Genomic DNA, 24,127 nt, shown 5'->3' with positions numbered 1-24,127 from the left:
TTTTATGGTTAAGCTGGTTGCTTCCCTCTCTCTCTGAACTTTACTCTGTTGTGTTTTTAGCTTCCCCCTTTACTCTGCAGCAACGCTTCTCTTACCTAAGCTAAAGATCCCTGTAGCGCCCAATAATACGGTGGGGGTTTGCTCATCAAGTGGGTTACTACCAGTACAATTGTGACATGAAAGTGGTGATAGGGACGTGCTGAACCTGTGGCATACGAGGGCGGCAGCTTGGAAGTGCTGCTTGACCCAGACTGCTCGGGCTTACTCTATTCCAGTGCGGTACCTGTGGTATATAAGGGTGGCAGCTTAAAAGTGCTGCTCGGCCCAGCCTATTGAAAGTGCTGATTGACCTGGTCCACTCAGACTGTGTCTGTGTGTCTGTGTCTGTGTGTCCCCAGTTCTGGGGCTGGAGGAACCCAGCCCTGGGGAATCTAGGTCCTGCCGGATAGCTCGATTGGGAGGGGACTTGCAGAAGGGAGAAGTAGAGCTCCATATGAAAACACACATGACACAAGCAGTACATTCATAGAATTGCAGAACACCTCACCCCTCTAGCCCCCGAGAACAGTAACCCTAATAAATGAGCATACCCCAAAGTAATGGGCAAATCTGGTAACAATGTTTTTAAGTTGACCCTTTAGTATTTATAAAGATCAAATATAGCTATCACTTTTTTGTAACGTGTAAGAATACTAGTTACAGTACTGGTTAAAGCTATTTAGTTTCTGAAGACATTGGGCACCTGTTTCCTATTTCTGATTATAGAACTGACAGAACATTTTGTTTATTCTCTGGGGGCTTCGTTAATAAACCCACACTCCTGCATATAGCTACCAACTTTATTGCATCTCCCAAAACAGATAAGAGGGGAGTACCCTCATGCCTGAGAGGTTGACGGGAAGAACTAATACTGAGGAGGATGGACAACTGGAAAAGGGAAGGAGATAGAAGAGGAAATGGGAATGAAGGGAGCAAGAAGATAATTTAAGACTCTTCTCTTCCATGCTCCCCTTCAAGCAAAACACTGTTCTGGTTAGTTTTTCAGATTTCTTGATCTTGGGCATAAGGTGTTTTAGATACTTGTAACAAAAAGCCAAACCAACAAACATGCAGCACATCTGATTTCATTTGCTTAAGTCATGCTGAAGGACACACGTTTCAGAGCACAGCGGGCCTGATTCTCGTTTACACCACTCTGGCCACGTAAAGGGACCTCAGTGCAAATGAGAAACAAGCCTGGGATGTCATTGAGACTCTACTGCATGGCAAAGGAGGTTCCTTTGTATTATGTATTCCCAGGGCTGCATTTAACCAACAAGAATTAATAATGATTAATACTGATACTTTACACATTTAGCAACTTTCATTTAAAGTCCTGTAAGTTCTTTTACAAACAATTATTTGGGCCTTGACAGCCTTGTGAGGAAAATATTACTCACTCTGCATTACATTCACTTGGTGTGAATCATTAAAGTATATTCAAGGTGAACAGAAATATTTTTAAGAGCCCAAATCAATACCCTTAAAAAACTACAGATGAATACATTTCAAATTATTTCCTTCTATACTTACCTGCCACAAACCTGAGTGCAATGTTTAATGTTCTCCTGTAAACAGTGAGGTCACCTAAAAAAGTAAAAGCAATGCATTTCCTCCTCTATTGTGGGTGGTAGTGAGGTGCTAAACTGGTACAAGAGAAACAAAGAACCTTGAATTCAACTCTTGGCAACAAGAAAATCTTAATGCTTCATTTGAAAAACAGTGAAGGGCAAAGGCAGACATGGGCTCACCCTCCCAGGCAATCCCTCTGCTGTATTGTCTTGCTGGTTAGGACTGTAAGAGACCTCAACAGTCATTTTCATATTATTATTATAACACCTAGGAGACATACGTTCTGCTCAAAAGTTGTGCTTGAGATCAGGGATATTCTGAGCCGTAGAAGAAGTGGAAGGAGTGCTTGGGCTGGCTGTGAAAGTGCACTAATCACTTTGGTATCACCAGCCATGCAGCAGGGATTCAAGGCAAGCCAATCTTGTGGTAGTGGCTTGTCTCATACTGGTCACAAGGCCCATCATCTGAAGGTGCTAATTGTTATGATAGCCAGGTTAGGGATAGAGTTGTCTTCGCAAGTACTGGAGTCTAGAAGCAGTGGAGATCTGGTGGAGAAACTCCAGGAGGCAGTAAGAAGCAGGGGCAGAGAGTGACGATGAACCCACAGAACTTGAGTGGTTGGGGGCTGTGCTGGCTAGCACATTAATAGCAGTGAGGGAGAGCCACAAAGGAGGCAATTCTGAAGTCATGGAGACAGGGAGAGCCCTGGCTAATTATTAGCAAAGGGTCTTCTGAAAGGGCTAGGCCTCAAGCTACAGAGCACCTTAATTGGCTGGGTATAGAGGCATGGGGACTGGAAATGAGTCATTTGCTTCTCCATTCAGTTGAAAACCCTTTAAAGGGCAGTATGCATGATTTAAGGAATGTTAGAAGATCCATGCTCTGTAAGGAGCAGTGATGCAGTATACCAGAGAGGGGCACTCTGAACCTGCTGAGGGGCTGCAATCTGGTCAGAGACCACTAGCCATTTCCTATAGAGAACGACTCATCCAGCCCTGCCATGAGGCAGCCTACAACCTCAAAAGTTGTTTAAACAGCAATTTGTTTAAAAAATGGATTGTGGCCCCAAACAGTGGTGACAGACACGGGAGTAACTAACCACATGGCAGGAGAGATAGGGCAGCGATGAGATCATTCTTCAACTCACACACACACAATTGATTCCTCCCAAGCCTCCATGTGCAGTAGTGAGCCAAGCTTAATGAAGAGTAATTCACCGTGTGTGCAAATAAAAAGTTGGTAGGAGGAATATTGCAACAGTCCCTCATTTCTGATTTGAGCAGTACTGAAAAGAAGAATTTAGCCTAACTGACCATATCATACCATCTACTTGAGAAGACTGTTTGGAAGGAGATGCCATTTTTCTTCATCAGACTTTACTTTTATTTCACTCCCAAAAGGTTCCCTTGCCAATTTCAACATCCGGTTGGACTGGTTCTATTCTTTGGCATTTCCTTCTCTACTCAGAAAAACACCTTTCCTTAACAAGCCAAGTGAATTATGTGAAATTCATTTATTTCAGTAAATAAGGGCCAGACATCATAACAGACCCATGTATAATGTCAATTGTGAAGTGTTTCACCACTGCAGTCTGAACGGTTACATTCAGGGGAAAGTAATGAAGTATTTCAATTGTTTGGGGACGGTGGGAGGAAGAGAAGTCTAGCGAATGTCTGTCACCCTGCACAAAGTAGTTTCTGGAAGTCAGACGAGTACAACGAGAAAGCTTCCTGTACATCTGTGCTCACACAGAAGTGGGAAACCAACCACTTCCCTTCAAAAACTGTAAACTCAATAAAAATAAAATAAAATAAAAAAAAACAGTAATACAAATTTTGCCACTACTGGTTTGAGAAGCGAGGTCTTGCACAGCTAGTTATTTGGCATGAACATTCCAGAAAGTGTGGGTACAACCACAAGATATTGGTGGAGCAATATCTTCTGGAGGTTTTGGAGTCTGAAATGGCAGTATACAAGAAAAGAAGGCTGCTGGAATCAGGGCTTGTTCTGCAATGGGGTTGCACCAGTTTAACTAAAGATGTGAAGTTAAACCAGTGCAAACCCCAATATGGACATTCTTATTTTGGTTTAAGAGTGGCTGTTTGCAATGTAGCTTAAGTCAATTAGGAATAGGTTCATGCTAGACCAAAATAAGCCACTTTTTTGTGCTGATTTTTATATATACACACACACACACACACAAATAAAAATGTATATATAAATAAAACTTTTCATTTTTTTCTTATAATAAAAGGAACAAATTCTAGAAGCCAAAGAATGGAACACATATAAAAATACCCTACACCAAAAACAAGAAAAGACAACACTATTTACATAATGTCTGGATTTCCATGTATTAACTGCAATATTTCCAGCACACAGATTTTTATAGCACATAGCAAAACAACAACAACAAAAGAACAGCAGAGAGTTCAATGCAAAGAGAGATGACAATAAGTAAGGAGCCAAGAGTGGTCACAATAAAATTCAAAAGAATGGTGGTTTTTTAAGAAGCAGAAAAAAATGAATTAAGACTGATGCCGAAGGGGAGTCAGTTCCACAGCCGAAGTCCCACTGCAGCAAAAGGGTAATTTCGGTCAACCAGGATGGTGGAGAACTTTTAAAGAGAACTACACTACAGTGATCAGGGAGTTGGAAGAGCAGTGCTAGTCAGTCTGTCACGACAGAAGAGTCTTTGCACCATTTACTAAGCTGTGGAGCAGACACACAAAATCTCCAAAGTTGCATCATACTGCTGCTTTATAGCAATGTGACAATGAATCCTCCTCTCCCTCCTGACTTCTCAATAAAGGGGGAAAGTAGAGAGACTCACAACAGTGCTGTTCAGTGATCACTCAGTTCTTGCAAGAACTCTGCTTTATTCTAGGTCCTTTTCTAACTGGCTGGGTGCAACAAGCTTCCACCAAACCCCTCCAGACTCTGTTTGGGTAACTCAGCACTTATAGGCCAGTTCCCACTACCACTTCGTCCCTGCCAAATGAAACTGAGTAACAGAAACATTAAAAAACCCAGTATTAATACAACACACAATTATTAATGTTGAATCAGTCTTCGATGTGCCTGCACTGTTGCTTGGACCTGTACAGCAGCACTCCTGCTTTCTGGAGGCAGTAAATCCACTTGTTCTTAACGTATTCTTGGTGCCTGTCTGAGACCCTCCTGGGCAAAATGGCAGACTTATCTCCCTCCCTTCTGGGATTATTCCTCTAGAGTTCATGTCCATCTGGGGTGACAGATGGCAACCTTTTGTGACACCACTTCCGTTTTAAACCACTGTTTCCCATCAGAGAGATGCACTGTGTCATTTTCATGAAGTGGTGGCAGCTCCCAGGACCCCAAATCACACTGAGGTTTTGTTTTCCTTTATCTGTCCCTTTACTGTCTGCAAGTCCTCAGTGGCTCTGATACCAGTTTCCAACAGTGCAGACATTCTTGTTTTCTGTTTTCTTTTGAACAAAGGGTCAGCGACAGGTAGGGTGACCAGACAGCAAGTGTGAAAAATCGGGACAGGCGGTGGGGGGTAATAGGAGCCTATATAAGAAAAAGACCCAAAAATCGGGACTGTCCCTATAAAAATCGGGACATCTGGTCACCCTAGCAACAGCGGCAGAGACCAGCATTGCATGCTTTTCTTCCTTAGTTCTCTTTTCTTGTTTTGGATTCTCTGTCATGTCCACATACACCTCCAATAAGCTTCACTCTGAATTGGAGGATTTCCTTTTCTTGGCAAATTCTTATTGCTTTGTCAAGAATTCGGCTCTCCCCATCATCTATTGCTGAAGTTTCTGTTTCAAATCTCAATCATACTCAGGTCTCTTATCAGGAACTCAGACCCCCAAAATTTCAAGATTGGCTCTTAGATCAGTCTTAGATCAGTCACAAACTCTTCTTTGGTTTCATCTTCTTTTTGTACTCTGTTTATAAACATCTCTCTCAGAGGTTTCATTTTTATGTGGAGTGCAGTATTCCTCAAATGTCTGTACTAGTTTCACGGTTGGCCTCCTCAGCCTGAGTTAACTGAAATTTATTATACACTTTGAGTGCATCAGAACCAGCTATTGCAAGACCATATGCACTGAGCGATCAACCCCACACAGTACCAGAAGCAGAGTTGAAGCTCTCTGGAAATGTAAAAGACAATTCAAGAAGGTTTAAACAGCACTTCACTCTGTATGTGCAGAGGTAAGTGCCAGCTGTCTTCCTTTTTGTTGGGCTAAAAGTTATAAGGCGGATGATATTACCACTACCCTTCTCCTCTTCTTGCCAGTTAGGGCCAAGTTCTCAGCATGAGCTGCGTGTTGGCCAGTGGCACTGACTGGGCAGCAGCTTTCACAGTCATCACTCTTGAGGATGGGAACAAAAAGTCCAAACATTGGAGACAAGCTTCTGGCGCTTGAGAGGTAGGGCTGTAGGACAAGAAAAAAGCATCAGGGCAAAGTGCAAGATAATGCTTGGGGGGGGGAAACAGAATCTGAAAACACATACACTACATCAGAGGAAGAAGACTGAGAGAAGCCCAGTGTTCATATAGCTGGGAAATTAGACGGAAGTTTACAAATGACATGGTTTCTCACACACACACAAAAAAAACAATGCAGTTTGGGTTGCAAATGCAAAGGCATTTCACTAATCAGGGCAGTATTAGGCTTTTCATATATGGCTCTGATGTGACAACTGGAGTACTATATTCAATTCTGATCAGGCTTACCAGCCTAAATAGAGACAAATGGAAAAAAACTTAAAGAAGAGTAACAAAAAATATCAGGGGGATGAAGGACTGATTTAAGATGTAAGACAAAGAGCTAAAGATGTATAAGCTTGGCTAAAAGATGACTAATGGAGGGACATGGCAATGTGCTATAGCACTATTGGAAGGCTGAAATCACTAAGGATGGAGAGGAATTATTTAGAGTGCTGTAACGATGAGTAATGTGGTGCAAGCAAAAAAGAAATTTTAGGATGAGTATCAGGAAAAACCTCATGACAGTGAGATGTAGCATGTGGAACAGTCTGCCAATGGACGTCATAGAAACTTTAGGACTTTTAAAACCGTCTGAAAGATATTGCACAGGAACTCCTGTTCTGTCAGGAAAATAGACTGAATTATCTAATAGGTTTTTCTAGTCTCAAACTTCTATGATTTCAGAATACATTCAAATGAAATATAGAATTAATGTGCCCCTCTGCCCCCTGCAAATTTCTATCACTTCTTCCATCCAGTGCCCTACTGAATCCACTATGAATGTGTGGTATTCAAATAATCTCTTGCTTTTACTGATGAGATTTCTCTACAATAAACTCTCTTCTCCTATTGCAAACACAAAAAATACATTTTCAAAGTGCAGGAGGTGATGATTATATTTAAAGACAACACTACAATACTTTGCACTGTGGGACTGAAATACCCACAACACGCATCTCTCGTCCAAGTGCAATAACCACATATGCATGTTCACGATAACTGGTGAACTGTGCAGACTATTCTTCACAATTTAGTTGGTATGTGGGCACTTGTTGTTTCTATGCAGTCCTAAATACAATTTGGTATTAGCTTCATAGTGGTATGTGAAGAGCCTATTCCAACGGTCATGATTTCCTGATATGAGGCAAGAAATTACGGATAATATTGCTCAAGAGAAATGAGATTTCCTTATAATTAATTTGGACTTCTGATTCTTTCTTCTAACTGAAGTATAAAATCACTTGGGTATGAAGAACCAGTGGTAGATCATCTACTCCATCCCCCATTGCAATAGGAGTGATTTAACTGGCCATGATGATGATTAGTTGAGCCTTGAATGTCTTCTGGGGATCTGGGGGGGTGAAGATTCCTCAGTCTTTTTAGCAGCTTGTGCCATGTTACATTTGTAGTTATTTGTAATATTTGGCCTAATATTACCAACTCAGCTCTAGTTTGACTAACGAGTGTTCCATTTTCTAATAACATTCTTTTACGTATTTGTAGTTTTATATGACCTTTCAATTGTTGTCTTTAGCCAAAATATGGCCAGTTCTCAGTATCCTTTTCTTGGAGTCTTGTTTTCAAACACTGAAATTTTTGCTGCTGCCTCCTAAACCTTCTCTAATGGATTTGTTTTTTAAAATGTGCAGCATGGTGCAGAATACGTAACTCCAACTAGAACCTAAATAGGGCTGAGCGGAGAGACCAAACCATCAGTGAGGTTTCTAGCTGCAGTTCAATGTGAGTGCAAGAAGGCCATTTGCCTATAGCAGGGAGCAAAACCCTGTACTAACTGAGCAAAAATTGCATTATAATACATGGTATAGGGATATCCAAGGAATGAAAATCAGGCCTCCCCAATCCCATGAACATCATTAAGTTAACAGAACTGGTTGGGTATAGCAAGAGAGTGTGGCTAGGCTTTTGCTAGATTTCTCTGCTGACTGCATTTCTTGTGGTTCCGCAAGGAACGAACATGGTATAAAACAAACAGCGTTATGTGGGAGATGAGGGACTTCACTGCATTAGAACCTATAAAACCAAATGATCACTGGTATTCTTCACACATCTTGTGTACATACTCACAATATATATCTTTCAAAATCTCCTGTCAACATGCTGTCACAGGCTACAAAGACACAGAAAGGAATGTTAATGGTGACATCTACTTCTATAGGCTTAGCATTCAATTCTGGTATACCAGCAAAACTGAATTCAGAGAGTCCTATAAGCTATTACTTCTATGCCCACAGTCAGTGGGACAGTCCAGCAAAACACACCAGAAAGAATAGCACAGCATGTGAGGGCTGGTTACCAGTATAATAAAACCATTAAACACAAAACATGGAATTTTCAAAAGTGCTCATTATTGGCCTAGCTTTTGTCCCATTGAAATCAATGTGAGTTTTACCACTGACTTCAGAGAAAAACATTTTAAAACAAAAAAGGTGTGCTGTAGTTATCTCCTTAGATTTAACAGAGCTTAATCAACTCCTGCCCACTTTGTGACATATCAAGGGGACAGGGAAAACTGTGTGTTGTCCATGCCTGAGGAGATGACTCTTTAGGGATGGGCTGCTGACACAGCTTGCATGAAGGATACAATCAACAAGGGGCTGGTTCCTTTCTTGGCAATCTTTTCAACTATGAAGATTCAGCCTTCATAAAACAAACTGAAGTGTTGCTGTTCTGTTAACCCTGCTTTGCAGAAAAGCATAAAATCACCCCTCAATGGAAAGTGTGCCCCAATTTAAATGTTAGTGTTTTTAAACAAAGGAAATTAAATGCACCAAAGAATGCTCATGTAACATGAAAGTAAAAATTGCACCAAAAATGCTATAGCAACATGAAGGTTAAAACTCAAAATATCAGGAGGTACAAAAAAGAAAAGCTTCTCAAAGAAACACTGACTTACACATGTTGCACAAATACAATATTATCAAATTACTAGTTAGGATTTTAAGGCCTGATATACAGCCAGGCCACAGCCCAACCTCTAATTTTTGTGGGTGCAATTTTTGCATCCACAAATACCTTCTGCCTGTAGAAGCAGAACTTGGACATCTAAATATCTGCAACAGTAAGTGCAAATAGTTAGATGGCCAAATGTTACCATTTGCTGTGACTGCAATTATTTATAAGTGCAATTTTGTGTCTGCAAATTTAGAAGCCATTGCTGAAAATCAGGCCCTACATGTAAACTTTATATGAAATATATGCAATGCGGGTGAATATATTACTATGAGAATCTGAATTTTTTCCATCTTTTGAAAATTGTATTTTAAATTTTTAACCTTCACATGATGTTAACATAATGTTTTGTATATAATATTTATTAATTCTTAAAAAGTACTTAATACACAGATTTCTGTAAAAAAAAATTTATTGTCCATATAAAAGTGCCAAAATATCCACCAACACTGTAATCTAGTTCAATAACCAGCTTAATCTAGTAATCAAAATTGCAAGCATCTTTATTCACATTTTTAAAATCAAATTCCTGTCACATGTTTCCACAATAACCCGAGTCCCTAGAAAGTGGGAAATTTGCATTCCGGTTGGTTGTTGTAGTCCATATGTCCAAGTTCATATAGGCACGGAATGGGTTAAACCTTGGATAATACTCCTGCTTACACATAACTGCCTGGTTCTCAACATGAGCTGAGTGTTGACCGGTGGCACTGACTGGGCAGCAGCTTTCATAGACATCACTCTGAGGTGCCCAGATGGAACCAAAAAGTCCAGACATTGGAGACAAGCTTCTGGCGCTTGAGAGGTAGGGCTGTAGGACAAGAAAAAAGCATCAGGGCAAAGTGCAAGCCAATATGCTGGGGGAAACGGAATCTGAAAACACAGACACTACATGGGAGGAAGAAGCAGCCTGGGGAGCAGAATTGCTGAGAGAAACCTAGGGATCATATAGCCAGGAAATTATAGACAGGAGTTTACAAATGACATGGTTGCAAAAAAAAGGCCAATACAGTTTTGGGTTGCATATACAAAGGCATTTCACAAAGCAGGGCAGTATTACCCTTCTTCTATATGGCTCTGATGTGACCACAACTGGAGTACTATATCCAGGTCTGATCAGGCTTACCAGCAAAAACATAGACAAATGGAGAAAATTTAAAGAAGAGTAACAAAGAGTATCACGGGGATGAAGGACTGATTTAAGAGACAAGACAGAAAGAACTAAAGATGTATAAGCTTGGCTAAGAGATGACTAATGGAGGAACATGGTAACATGCTATAGCACTACTGGAAGAACGGAACACACTGCTGTGAGTAATGGGATGCAAGTAAAGAGAAATTTTAGAATGAATATCAGGAAAAACCTCTTGAAAGTGAGATGTATTAGCCTGTGGAACAATCTGCCAATGGAGGTCACAGAAGCCTTAGGACTTTTAAAACCAGCTAAAACACTAAGAAATGTATTTTAGGGAAAATCCTGTTCTGTCAGGAAAATAGACTGAATTATCTAATAGGTTTTTCTAGTCTCAAATGTCTATGATTCCAGAATACATTCAAATAAAATATAGAATTAATGTCCCTCTCTGCCCCCTGTAAATTTTTATCACTTCTTCCATCCAGTGCCCTATTGAATCCACTATGAATGTGTGCTGTTGAAATCATCTCTTGTTTTTACTGATGAGATTTGTCTGTTAAACTCTCTTTTCCTATTGCAAACACAAAAAATACATTTTCAAAGTGGAAGATTTTCATCCTAGTGCAGGAGAAGGTGATTATATCTAAAGACAACACTACAACACTGAAATAAACTTGTCCCATCCCTTCCTGTTCATCTGCTACACTTTTCTCTTTGGAGACAAGCACAAAGTGCCAAAGTGAGTGCTCAGAGACTCATGCACAAATCCAGCTGAAGTCAGTTTGAGTTGCAGGTATACATTGCAGAGCAAACTTTGTGGATGTTACCAAGAGCACCAGGGCTGTGCATGCTACTCTACAATTTCTGATTTCCCTTTTGTGTTTATAACTTTAGAATTGTTTTCATTGTCAGCACTTCTTGCTTCTATCCTCCACTGAAACCGTTTTGTTTTTTTTTGAGGGAGGGAGAGGGGTAAACAGATTATCCAAATCCAACATGCACGTTTCCATTCTCAAGGGTCTCAATACAATGTTCAAGTAAAATGACCAAACAAAAACTTAGCAAAATATTGGGTGAGATACTATGAATAGTGCTAACAAAATCAACATCAACCACCACAGCCTACTGGAAAGAACGGAGGAGAGACTGAAATGTAAAGGTATCTGGCAGGCACTTCAGAGCAGCACATTAGGCCAACACACAGTGACCAGAATACTCACTGAAGAGTTGACATAACTGGCTGGTTCCCAGGTAGGCGTCATGTTGGGTGGAGCGCTCCAGGTAGACTGACAATTGTGATCAATGAAGGCAGTATTTTGAACTTCTGCAGTACATGGGAAGCCATTGGGGTAATTCATGTTTTCTGCAGTTGAGGAGAGATGGAGAACAAAATTAAGCTTTTTGCATTATAAATTATATTAAACTTTCTGCAGGGGGGGCTGAACTGTGCCAGCATGAGAGACATTAGAACTGCTGGCCGTTTTCACCACTCCAAAGTGACTTCCTGGCAATACAGCAATCACCTCTTTGTAACATTTACATATTTCCATGCATCTTTCAGACCTACAATATAAATAGGATTATCGTTTCTTATTAGCTACTACTGGGGCCTTTAGCCAATTGCTAGCAAGGGAAATGGGTAAAGGCTACATAAAACCTTTTATCTCTGGAAAGCTGAAGCTTGAAACTCTCCATTAGCCACGGAACAGGTAGAGCGTGGACAACATTAAGGCAAAGCTTCCCATCCCTCCCTGCCCACATGCCTCAGCCCTAAACTCCCAAGAGACTACGGCGATTCAAAATCCTGTGCTCTTGTAGCTTCATCTTTAAATATAGCCTAGCTAGTAGTGCAGTGTTCCAGGTAACTGTGAACATGCTTAATGTGCAAAATAAGTCACATCCTGGGGGAAAAATAGGCCACAAGAGACGTTATGTTGTACACGCTAATATACTGAGCTCTGTCACAGGTGCACAATCTGTTGGGATTTCTATTTTGAGAAACCTGGTCTTTGCATAGCACTTTTAAGTTGCCTTGTTATTTCTTATATGCACACACAACACAATACTGTATAGCACTTGGTGTCAAAAATTTAAATTTGAGTAAATGACAGCTTCTCAAAAACAAATACTTTTCAGGCTTTCTATTCGTAGATTTGTTTCAGCTCATTCTCCAACAATGAGTACCGACATAGTTGAGGTTTGATATTTGTGAGTGCGGTGAACAGAAGGAATGTTAAAAAGAGCAGTCTGGGCCTGATAACTCTGCTGGAGTTACTGTAGTCACACTAGTAGAAAACTGATGTAAGTGAAATCAAAATCAGGCCTTTAGGAAGCTCTGCAAACCAGGTTTTGGGTGAGTGGGTCAAAACTCATTCAGGTTGTTCCAAGTCAGGAATTTAACTAAGGGTGTCTGAAAAACCTCATTCTAGAGAGGAGTGAGGACCATGTGGTTAGGGCACTCGAACAGGAATCAGGAGACCTAGGTTGTGTTCCTAGATCTGCCACAGATTAAATTATTTAACTCCTCTGTGCCTTAGTTCCCTAACTGGAAAACAGACATAACTGCACTTTCCTTCTCCCATCCTTTGTCTTGTCCACTTAGATCATAAGTTCTTTGGGGTAGGGACCAACTCTTGTGCGTGTTCAGCACCTCGCACAATGGGAACCTCATATTACCTGGGGTCTCTAGGCTCTACTGTAATACACATACATGATAAAAACTAATTTCTCCTAATCTATTTTACCCTAATTAAAAAAATTAGCAAGCTCAGCTCTCTAACAGTCTAGTGCTACTGGTTTTAAAAGAAAAAATGATATTCATTACCTTGCTTCTCAAAGGAGGAGAGAAAAGAACATGCTTAATGATATTTTGGAAGTTTAGCAGCACTCTTACCTTCTGGAAAAGCATTGTATTCATTCATCTCTAATGGGCAATACATGTTGGGAAACTGGCTATCACAAGTTGCATTCCAATCAATGAAGCTATTACAAACGACAAAATCAAACGACAAAAATCGTATAAAATCAAACAACAAAAATCAAAATACTGTACAGGGTTTATGAAAATAGTTTAAAAACACTTTAAGATACTGTTAAACTATTAGATGACAATTGCCTGAAATAAGTGATTCCACTTCACACATACTAATTACATAATAGTACAGAACAGTCATTATCAGCAATGGTGGTGTGTTAAAATCAGGCTCATTCTTATACTGAGTGGGGTTTGGAACAATTTTTATTGGGGGGGGAGGGACTGAAAGCCATTGAACCAAACTGTAAACCCTGTATATGATGGGAACCACTTCAAGCCCTGGGGTGCAGCACCCCCTGCCCTCCTAGTTCCAGCACTTCTGATACTGAGCATTTTTTTAATCTTTTCCCCATGAGGCGGAAGAAGAGACTAGTGGCTAAAGTACAGAACTAGTAGGAAGGTTATCTGAGTTCTGTTTCTGGATCTGCCACAAACTTCCTGTATTACTTAAGCAAGTACAAACCTTCTGGGATTCAGTTTCCCCATCTGTAAAAAAAAGGAATTATAATATGTTCCTACCACATAAGCGTTTTAGGAGGGAACTATGGCCACTGGGAGTTGCAAGCGGCTGTACCTGCGGACGCTCAGGTAAACAAAGCATTTCACGGCCTGCCAGGGGCTTACCCTGAACAAGCCGCAAACCAAGTTTGGGAACCCCTGGTCTACAGTAAGATTCTTGCTTACTATAGCTTAACATGCAACCATACCATGGAAACTGTTTAAATGGCATATGCTTAAGAATCATTGCATGATAAGCTCAGATACATTCATGCTGTTAAGGCCGTAGGCTGAAAAACACGATATCAAAAAATGAAGCAAACAATAACTTGCCTATTGTGAACCGAAGGGGTTTCCTGGATCATGCATGGTACGTTATTCTCAAGGTTATAGTTTAAGCTATTTGTCAAACAGACTGGTTGAGCAGGCCACAAGTCTCCTGTAGGATAAAGACCTAGAAAGGCAGAGAGATCTTGATTGAAGTGTATGAAATGCAACAGTATAGAAATGAGGGATCCACCAAATCTTAGTGCTATGGTGACATCTGATTCTCAGATCCACAGTAAAAAGGTTGTATGTATGACAGATAATCCAACCAGAGAGATCGCTTTATAGTTTTCCCAAAGGACAGTACCTATCCCTCCCTCCTATATTACTACTTGAAACCAAAAAGAAGGGCTGTCAATATAAAAAGAAACCTCACTAAAAGATTCCAAGACAGACTAACTGTCAGGGCCAGATCCTACAGCGGATATAAACTGACTCAATGGAGGTAGGCCAATTTATACCAGGTGAGGATCTGTCCCTAAGAGTGTATGTCACTGGGCGAAAATTCCTAGGGAAGAACTCATTGACAAATGTTTACGTTTGATGGAACTTGCTGTGCAGATGAAAACAAAATCAAACACTTTTCAATTGGGTAAAAAAATAATAATAATAATAATAATATTGAAGCAGATTCTGAAATTCAACATAGCAAAAGCAAAGATTCCTACAGAAAGTACATGTGATGTTGGAATGACATCAGTGATGAGACCTGGTACTTGTATCTTTCATCATGGGAGAATGGACTAAACGAAAATGACTGTTTTCACAGCCAAATTTGAATACTGATTACATGTTCGTGTATTAAAACTTTTCCTCAGGAAGAGGCTCTAGTTTTGAACAGAAGAGCTCGTGCTGCTAGAGCCATTAAAAACAGGAATAAACTATAAGCGCACATACTTTTTAAAGGGAAAAAAAGACATGAAAAAAACGAGACAGAGAGCAAGCTTCAGATTCCCTCTTGGATCCACAATTCTATTCTACAATCTCTAATTTATCCCGTAATCTTTTACTTCACAATTTATTAATCCCACCAAACAAATGAACATTATTTCCATTTGAAATGCAGATAAACGAAAACAACCACATATTTAAGATCCCAAAACATCACATAATTCATTGTCCATTTTGGAGGGAGTAAGGTCAAAAAGGGCTGAGGATGTTTTCCTCAGCCATGACTGAGGAAATTAGGAGGGAAATATCTGATGGCATTAACTGTGTCTCAACTCCACTTAAGACGTAGGTTCTTTTGACCTCTCAATCATGCTGGTACTGTTTAAATGTTACTCTGCAGTCAGGGTGCTTAGCCTGTGCAAAGCAAGGCAACTGTCAGGAAAGAATACTGGAAGAGTGAAATGACACCTGAATCCTGCCTTTTTTCACTGAGAATACCATAAACAAAGTCTAGGTTATAACAAAGACTAGTGATAGCAAAGAAAGTCTTCTCTGAGTCCTTTTAGTTGTCAGGAAGTTTAAAAAAAAAATAGGCAAGTCCTCAGCAATGTAGCTCAAACTCAGCAGTCTGACAGTAAAGCCCTTGTGGGTTTATACATAAATGTCGTTAAGAAACATTATGTGTGGTACTTATATGTACTACTGTACAAACATTAGCACCAAATCTGTTGTTGAAAAAGCAACTAACCTTTATTTTTGTCAGGATCTGCAGTTATGTCAGTGAAGTTGGTACATACGGTTTCTGGATACTGGGGGACAGTATTTATGTCTCTGCTGAATGAAGACAAAGGACTTTTTAAAATTTTGGATTATCAACATTAAAAATTCCCTAGTGATTCTTCCAGGGCCACCCAGAGGATTCAGGGGGGCCTGGGGCAAAGCAATTTCGGGGACCCCGTCCATAAAAAAAGTTGCAATACTATAGAATACTATATTCTCATGGTGGCCCCTGCGGGGCCCGGGGCAAATTGCCCTACTTGCCCCCGTCTCTGGGCGGCCCTGGACTGCTCTCCTAGAAAAGAAAATTCAAGGAGTTTTATACGTTTTTTTCATGTTGAAAATTTTCTGATGCATGTCTCTAGAATGGAAGCTACTACATGGTGCGATGGAACACTAAATAATAGATGATACTGTAGGGAGCATGGAAATAGTGTCCCTTTGCTCCAGAAATTAAGCTTTTCCTTTGCCTATTCTCCTTACTCTGAGCTATCGCATACCTCACAATCTCATCATTTTAGTGCTTATTACATGTGGAAAACAAATAAAATACTCATTATCTTAACTCTTTATGATCCGTATTTCAGATGATATAAAACTCATGAGCCAAATTTCATTTATCAAACATTCTGATCATCTGAAGGTTTCAGATGTCCCCCAACCAATTCAGATAATCAGTTTAAGATATTATATATAACATAATCCATATATTAATGTATGTGTATTCACATATTCCACATACATCTAATTTAACTGGAACACAGACTGTACTGAGACTAAATGAGAGCATGGTTCATAGGTTCAGACTGAGATTAAGTTTGTTTGGGATGAGCTTTATCTATTAGTGATTGCTAAACATAAGAGGTCCACCCATATCTTTAAAACCAATAGGTCAGCTTTCCATATACTGTACTACAGAAATTTAGTTCTCAGAATAATGTCACCTGCAGAAGTTAAGAGGAAGAAAACGCTCTGCTCACTGAGAGCCCAACTCTTCTTTTGGGTGTGACCTCTCTCCCAGTCTGTGACATTTTGGGCTGTACCTCTCTTCCTGCAAATATCAGAGATGGTTCCCAATTTGTTGTTGGGAGTTACAGGCTTTTGACCATGGTATTTCCAAAGCTGCACTGAAATACTCCATTATCAGTAACCCCAGGGAAAATATGTAATTGACTCTAGTAGCTGAATCCCACTTGTCTCAAACTGGGAGTGAGATGAAGATCCAGGTAACTAAAACTTTAGATGCTGCACATATTATAGTAAGGGGGAGGATATGTCAGAGAAAGAAAAGGAACAATTTTCAAGTTGTCTCAGGACAGCATGATTCTCATAAAAAGAACCACATCAACTTAAAAGTGACATATTTGTCTGACCTTTCCTTACCTAAAAATTAGCACAGAAAACTACTAGAATGGGAAGATAATAAAAATATGTATCCCATATTTCCCTTGCATAATAAGCAAGGTTCCCCTATCATTTGTGTAGGTTTTTTCAGAGAGCTACAGGGAAGAGAGAAACATTTTCAACATTAAGAAAACATGACTGTACTACCTCAAAAATTAGCAGTGACAATCACAAGCAGGTGGTAAAACCTGAAATTGTTTTTAATTCATTTTTAAAAAACTAACAATATTTCAAGTTGATGGAGTTTCTTTAATATTTTACTGGGGTAGACTTAACAAAAATTTACCTGGTATTGCAGATGTTATGAGACAGATTTAAAGTGATGGGAGTTTCAGTTGGAAAATCATTTTGTGAAATATTCTCCCCTAAATAAAACAATGATTGTGAATCAAAAAAGATTTTGAAAACAGAAACATATACACAATACACTTACCAATGGTGTGTATGAACTTATTTCTCAGTGTGGAATGTCAGTACCAGCACTTACCATTTCAGAATGTATTTATCAAATATGCTTATTCATAAACCCCTCTGAAACCTATACAGTTGTCATGTATTATATGGATTTTCAACCTGGAGACCATGATCCCTTCTTTATGGCTAGCTAAGAGGAGGGCCCAGACATCTTTTTTCTGTTGCAATATGGGCCCAGGATTTGGAAAAAGATTGAGAGCCACTATTCTACCAGAAGAAGGGGCGGCTCTAGCGTTTTTGCCACCCCAAGCATGGCAGGCAGGCTGCCTTCGGCGGCATGCCTGCGGGAGGTCCCCGGTCCCGCGGATTTGGTGGCATGCCTGCAGAAGGTCTGCCAGTCCCGCGGCTTCAGCGTACCCGCCGCCGAATCCACGGGACTGGTGGACCTCCTGCAGGCATGCCGCCAAAGGCTGCCTGACTGCCGCCCTCACAGGGACTGGCAGGGCGCTCCCCGCAGCTTGCCGCCCCAGGCACATGCTTGGAATGCTGGTGCCTGGAGCCGCCGCTGACCAGAAGAGTAAGTTCTTCTGTGGTGTAGGACTTTATGAAAAGAAAATACATTTATGCTTTGGTTTTTGTGCAGTGTTCACCTCAAAAATGGTTACTACTAACATTTATAATGTTAATTATTCATTCCTACTTATTATCAAAATGATTGAGTTTGAAAAGAGTTATACTACATTATGAATATATAGGGTTGCCAACTTTCTAATCACACAAAACTGAACACCTTTGCCCTGTCCCGTCCCTTCTCCAAGCCCCTGCCCCTTCTCCGAGGCCCTGCCCCGATCACTCCATCCGCCCTCCCTCCATTGCTCCCTTTCTCCCACCCTCACTCGCTCATTTTCACTGGGCTGGTTCGGGGGTTGGAGTGTGGGAGGGTTTGTGGACTCCAGGATGAGGCCAGAAATGAGGGGTTCAGGATATGGAAGGGGCTTCCAGGCTTGGGCAGAGGGTTGGTGTGCATGTGGGGGGAGTGAGGGCTCCAGCCGGGGGTGCAGTCTCTGGTTTGGGACTGGAGATGAGAGGTTTTGGGTGCAGGGGGGACTCTGGGCTGGGGCAGAGGGTTGGAGTTGCAGGAGAGGGTGAGGGCTCTGGGAGGGAGTTTGGGTGCGTAAGGGGGCTCCCGGCTGGAGCTAACCAGAGCTGCCTGGGTCCCTTTTCAACCAGGTGTTCCGGTAAAAAACCAGATGCCTGGCAACCCTATGAATACATAGAAAATTATTCCAGAGATAATTCATCTCATTAGGTCAGAGGCACAGCTAATCTTTCCTAACTCTGAAGCCAGGTTTGTTGATACGTTTTTGCTCAGACACTAAATTATATTTATATTATTCAAAATAGCATTTAGAGACATGAAACCAATTGTTCCATGTCACTAGAGAACATTCAATATAAACTACTTTAAATTCTGTTCATTATTAATACTGCAGCAAGCTACCTGTTAATACTACTAATGGTACTAAGGATTTTCACCGTTCTTTTTAATATGGCACAGCAACCAAGCATAATTGTGCCTTCTGGTGTTTGTGATGTGCTTTGGGCTTATTGCCATATACAAGTGCATGATTCTGGGGTATTCTCTGTAATTTTTTGAGCTGTCCATCCATGCCCTTTCTTAATTACCCACAAACAAAGATTCTTTTCACTTTTGCCACTTAAAGATGTAAGTCATATATAAGTTAAATAAGTTAATGGAGATATCCTATCTCCTAGAACTGGAAGGGACCTTGAAAGATCATCGAGTCCAGCCCCCTGCCTTCACTAGCAGGACCAAGTACTGATTTCTGCCCCAGAACCCTAAGTGGCCCCCTCAAGGATTGAACTCACAACCCTGGGTTTAGTGGGCCAATGCTCCAACCACTGAGCTATCCCTCCCCTCCACATTATATGTGTTATATTACAACACATAACATATACATTGTTCCACATGTAACAATAATCTAAAGGTAAGGACTGAATTAAAATGTGGACAGAGTTAGTAGCTCTCAGTTCTGCAGTCTTGCCAAAAGTGACTAATTGTACAGCTTCCCTAATTTCTGATGTGGTACATTTTCAGTTTGCTTTCTTATCCGCATTTTCTCTTTCCCCTTTTGCTTTTACTGTTGATGGCTCTTTTTCTCTACTGTTGGGTATAGTATCATGGCAACCTGAGTCACTAATGCATTCACCCTAAGATATTCTTGCAAAATGATTACATGTTTTAGACACATTTAATAAGTAGGAGACCATTTTTCCCCATGAAGGAGCACAAAAGGCATACAAATTAACTGGAGGCAACTAGATGCCTTGACTAGAGTACTGGGGAGCACTGAATGAATTTTGAGGTTTTCTAATGTTTACAAGGAATTTTCTAATGCAACAAAGATCTCAGCTACTTCAGAGTGTGCACAGGTCAGATATTGGAGTCCTGGCTCATTTCTAATATACAATATTATAATGGTTATGGAACAACAAATACAGCAATTCTGCATCTTGGAATCTTAACTCCAATGTTTGTTTTAGATTTCCTGAATAATAAACTCAGGTGAATCATGAGTGGATGAATACAAAACCCCTTTGTGTTATATATACACATGATGCACATTGTTTTATACAGGATGTGCACTTTCAAAACTGAATGCCAGCTTAAAAAAAAGTAGCTGGAAAAAAGATTTAGCAACTGGTAAAATACTTTCTGGTCCCTCACTCTGTAGAATGCTACCATGAAGACTCGATTCTATTAAGCCCTGGTATCTGGGTAAACTGCATAAGCTACACACACTCTCCTTGTAACTATCCAAAAAGAAGACCTAAACTCGGCATGTACTTGTGCGTATTCTATTTCCAACACTTACTTGACGGAAGAAAATGCCGGGTAGTAATCATGGGCTTTTTATCTCCATCTGAGCTGCTTGTGCTACTCCAGCTGCCCCAGCTACCACGACTGGCACGTACACTTCCTGAAGAACTTCCACAGTCGGAGCTTGAATCAGAGCAAAATTTTTCCAAACAATTCTTCTTAGACCTTTGATAAAAGCTTTCTGAAAAAAGTTGAAAAAAAAAAGAAAAGAAAAGAAAGAATATTACATTTAAACTCAAAATTAAATAATTTTTTTTAAAATGTGTTATATTAATCCTTTAAACCTACTGGGCAGAAACAGGAAGTATTATTTACAGATGCCATACATGCCAGTGATGCTATTTTATGGGCATACAAGATGACAAAATCTCTACCCTGGAGGAGCTTATCATCTAAGTTACACCTATAACACAATGAGAAGTGACAACAAACCATGGCCTATAGGGGCTGAGACAGGAGTAAGAAATGGGAAATGCATACTGCTCTTTACAATAAAATTTGTGCTGCTTAAACAGATACCTTATATAAAGACCCTGGGAACATGCACATTAAAAACAAAAACAAACCTAATAAATAACTCAATAGTAAACTATGGACTTTCCCCTCCTCCTCATCGAGAATAAGAACTACCACTATATAAACTCATTTATCTGCCTAACACTCCCCCTTCTCAAAAGCTGGGAAAAACAGATAGACTTTGAGGAAAGGTGAACAGGCCCTGGATCTGTGGACCAAGGCAAGAAACAAGGTTCAAAGTTGATGGTTATTCACTGAAAATGCCCTACCTATACCCCACCTGAAGCTATTCTGGGGACTGTCACTTTAAGTGATCTCAATTGTGATTATATCACACAAGGAGACAGTTGATAGGTAGGTATGTCCCAAATAGTTTAATGCAGTGTTGTTCCCAGGACATCAGAGACAAGGTGGGTGAGGTAATATATTTTATTGGACCAACTTCTGTTGGTGAGAGAGAGAAGCTTTCGAGCTTACACAGAGCTCTCTTTAGAAGTTGGTCCAATAAAAGATATTACCTCACCCACCTTGCCCCCAAACAGTTTAAGGCATTACAGTTTCATGCTCTGACACGTCTTCTTACCTTGGCTAGGGAGTATTATGGATGAAATGCATTTAGCCCCTCAGAGAAGGAATACTTTTTGGAATTTCTTGGCATCTCAGCAACCATACTGACTGGCTCCCAGGGGAGCTACATATAGCCCTCAATGGCCAGGACGGTCACATTAAGGGGCCCATGAGGGCAAGGGAAATAAAAATCCCCAAGGGAAATAATCAAAATATTGTGGTGTCAAAAAACTACACATTACCTTTTCCCAATGCAATCCCAATAATGATTACATACCTGTTTCTCCCTGTGTAGACAAGCTCCCAACTTTTTGATCTGTTTTACAAGTTTCCCTTATGCCAAAGTTAGTTCTTAGTTCAGGCCTTTCAAATTCCTTGCACATACGCTTCAACTCATTCTGTTCAGGAACCCTGAAATAATCACAAACCAAATGTGTTTACATTTTAACAATAATTTTCCCTCTTCCAATTACTAAACATTTTATTAGCAACTCTGTCAAGCCAAGATCTTGAGCTGGGAACAGCCTCAAAACTCTCCTCAGGTTGGCTGGGACTGTGAGTGAGACAAAGGTGATAGATACCTTCAGAGCTCTCACAGGATAGTGCAGGTGCAAGAATTGGCAGCATAGTTCCAACAACTTGGGAGTTCACCAGAACCACCAGGTGCTTCTTTACAAACATTGTCACACCTTCCTGTCACTGCCCCCTACCTGTGAAGCACAAAGTGATCCACAAAGCCATTACCCTCTCCTCCAAGTTGTTCCTCAAAACACACTTCTCCTCTGATGCCTACAAGAAAGTATAGGTTGGGAGACAGTCTGGGATACTGAAGTATTGTCACCCTTTTTTAATATATAAAAATTGTATATCTTCCAAACAATCTCTCACATTCTCTATATTGTTTGCCTTCCTAGACTCCAATCTTGCAATCAAATCCACTGAAATCGAAGTACCGTATATACTCATTCATAAGCCGAATATTTTTGGTAAAAACGTGATGCATCAAAGAGCGGGGGTCGCTTTATAAACTGGTCTACACCAAAATTTGATGATTTTAAACTCTTTGGAATCATTGAATTGAATATCTAATACACTGTCGTTTTGTTTACCTGGAGTGTCTGCAGGCATGGAGCCCTTCAGCTCCCTGTGGCCGCGGTTCACCATTCCCAGCCAATGGGCGCGCCACTTTCCGCAGCTCCCATTGGCTGGGAACGGCAAACCGCGGCCACTGGGAGCTGAGGGGCTCCATGCCTGCAGATACTCCAGGTAAACAAAGTGTCCCGACCCGCCAGCGGCTGGGAGCCAAAGTTTTCCAACCCCTGAAATATAGGGTCAGCTTATGAAAGGATCATACAGGCTTTGCTATTTTTACTTATCCATCTTGTGGGGGTCGGCTTATAAATGAACAGACTAATGAACGAGTATATACGGTATTTCTGCAGAGCTGTAGAGTCTATCCAGGGGGATCTGACTGCAGGATCAGGGTCTAAAATTGTTAGTTCCTTGTGAAAAGGATCTAGATTTCCAGCACACCCTAAACCCAATTTGGGCTCCTGAACACTAACACAATAAATAATCATCAAAATAATAAGCAGAAGAAAACCCACAACTGATTCAGGAAATATTAATCTCTTTTCAATTCTTAGCTAGTAGGAGCCAACATTTCTTGATCTAATACATCATCAGTCAGATCCATGTTAAGAGAAGCCCAAAGCCAATCAAGTGGCAGGGCTGAATGCAGAATAGAAACACCAAAAATTTTTTATTTTTAGCATTGTGTATTTCAGGACTAGTTTGGCTAATATTGGAAATGACAAAAATTTGAGTTCTTATTTCTATGGAGAGTAGATGGCCACATTTTAATGCCTAGACAGCAATGATTGTTGAAAGGAACATAAATGAACCAGTAAGAGAAATAACAGACAAACATTTCCCTTCCATTTTTGTCTGTCTTATCTACACAGACCCTGATCCTGTGCTGAATTCTATGTATTATGAGTAGATTGGGATATGCAGGATTATCACAATGGTCCCTTGTGTTCTGACTTTACAATCTGTTTATCTAGTTACACTACTTAGAGACTGTTAAAGTCTATATAAATCTTTTCAGGATTGTGGCCTTAAATCTAAGCTGTTTGGGGGAGGCACTGTCTCTTATTGTATGTTTGTACATTGCCTTGCACAATGGGGCCCTGATTCCAGATGGCATCTTTAGAGTGACTGTAATACAAATAATTTAATAATGATAAATAACAACATAAAATAATAGGAAACTCTTACAATTAATTGACTCTTAGAAGTTATTGAAGTAAACTTATAAAAAAAGTTTTAAAAATATTTCTCAGGATCTTTTCATATTGCTGCCTAATATTCCGATCTAACCTTGCTTTAAACTTACCTAGGGTTACCATATTTAACAAATAAAAAAAGAGGACCCTCCACGGGGCCCTGGCCCCGCCCATTTCCCACCCCCAGCCCCACCCCCACCCTTTCCCCGCCCTAACTCCGCCCCTCCTCCCTCCCACTCCCAGCCACGCAAAAAGGGCTGCCCGAGTGCTACCGGCTTCACGGTTTGCCGGGCAGCCCCCAGACCCTGCG

The 24,127-nt window shown here is 40.5% G+C and overlaps 1 protein-coding gene across 5 annotated transcripts in view; it reads right to left on the bottom strand.

The window, feature by feature from the left end:
• Positions 1-9,549: 9,549 nt before the first annotated feature.
• TMEM131L (transmembrane 131 like) overlaps positions 9,550-24,127 on the bottom strand; it is a 119,211-nt gene continuing 104,633 nt past the window's right edge. For 4 of the 5 annotated variants that reach the window (XM_034771028.1, XM_034771031.1, XM_034771029.1 and 1 more), the window contains 8 exons: positions 21,807-21,940; positions 20,442-20,627; positions 17,417-17,495; positions 15,698-15,783; positions 14,065-14,185; positions 13,093-13,181; positions 11,420-11,562; positions 9,550-9,875 (listed from right to left, as the gene is read on the bottom strand). In XM_034771028.1, the coding sequence (XP_034626919.1) occupies positions 9,597-9,875; positions 11,420-11,562; positions 13,093-13,181; positions 14,065-14,185; positions 15,698-15,783; positions 17,417-17,495; positions 20,442-20,627; positions 21,807-21,940 (1,117 nt within the window). In that variant the 3' untranslated portion in view covers positions 9,550-9,596. The remainder of the gene's footprint in view (positions 9,876-11,419; positions 11,563-13,092; positions 13,182-14,064; positions 14,186-15,697; positions 15,784-17,416; positions 17,496-20,441; positions 20,628-21,806; positions 21,941-24,127) is intronic. The other variant, XM_034771030.1, reaches the window with a different exon arrangement.

Source organism: Trachemys scripta, chromosome 5, assembly GCF_013100865.1.
Source record: "Trachemys scripta elegans isolate TJP31775 chromosome 5, CAS_Tse_1.0, whole genome shotgun sequence".
Lineage (NCBI taxonomy): Eukaryota > Metazoa > Chordata > Testudines > Emydidae > Trachemys > Trachemys scripta.
The sequence above is the reverse complement of the archived record's forward strand: the minus strand, read 5'-3'. Positions and strand labels throughout refer to the sequence as shown.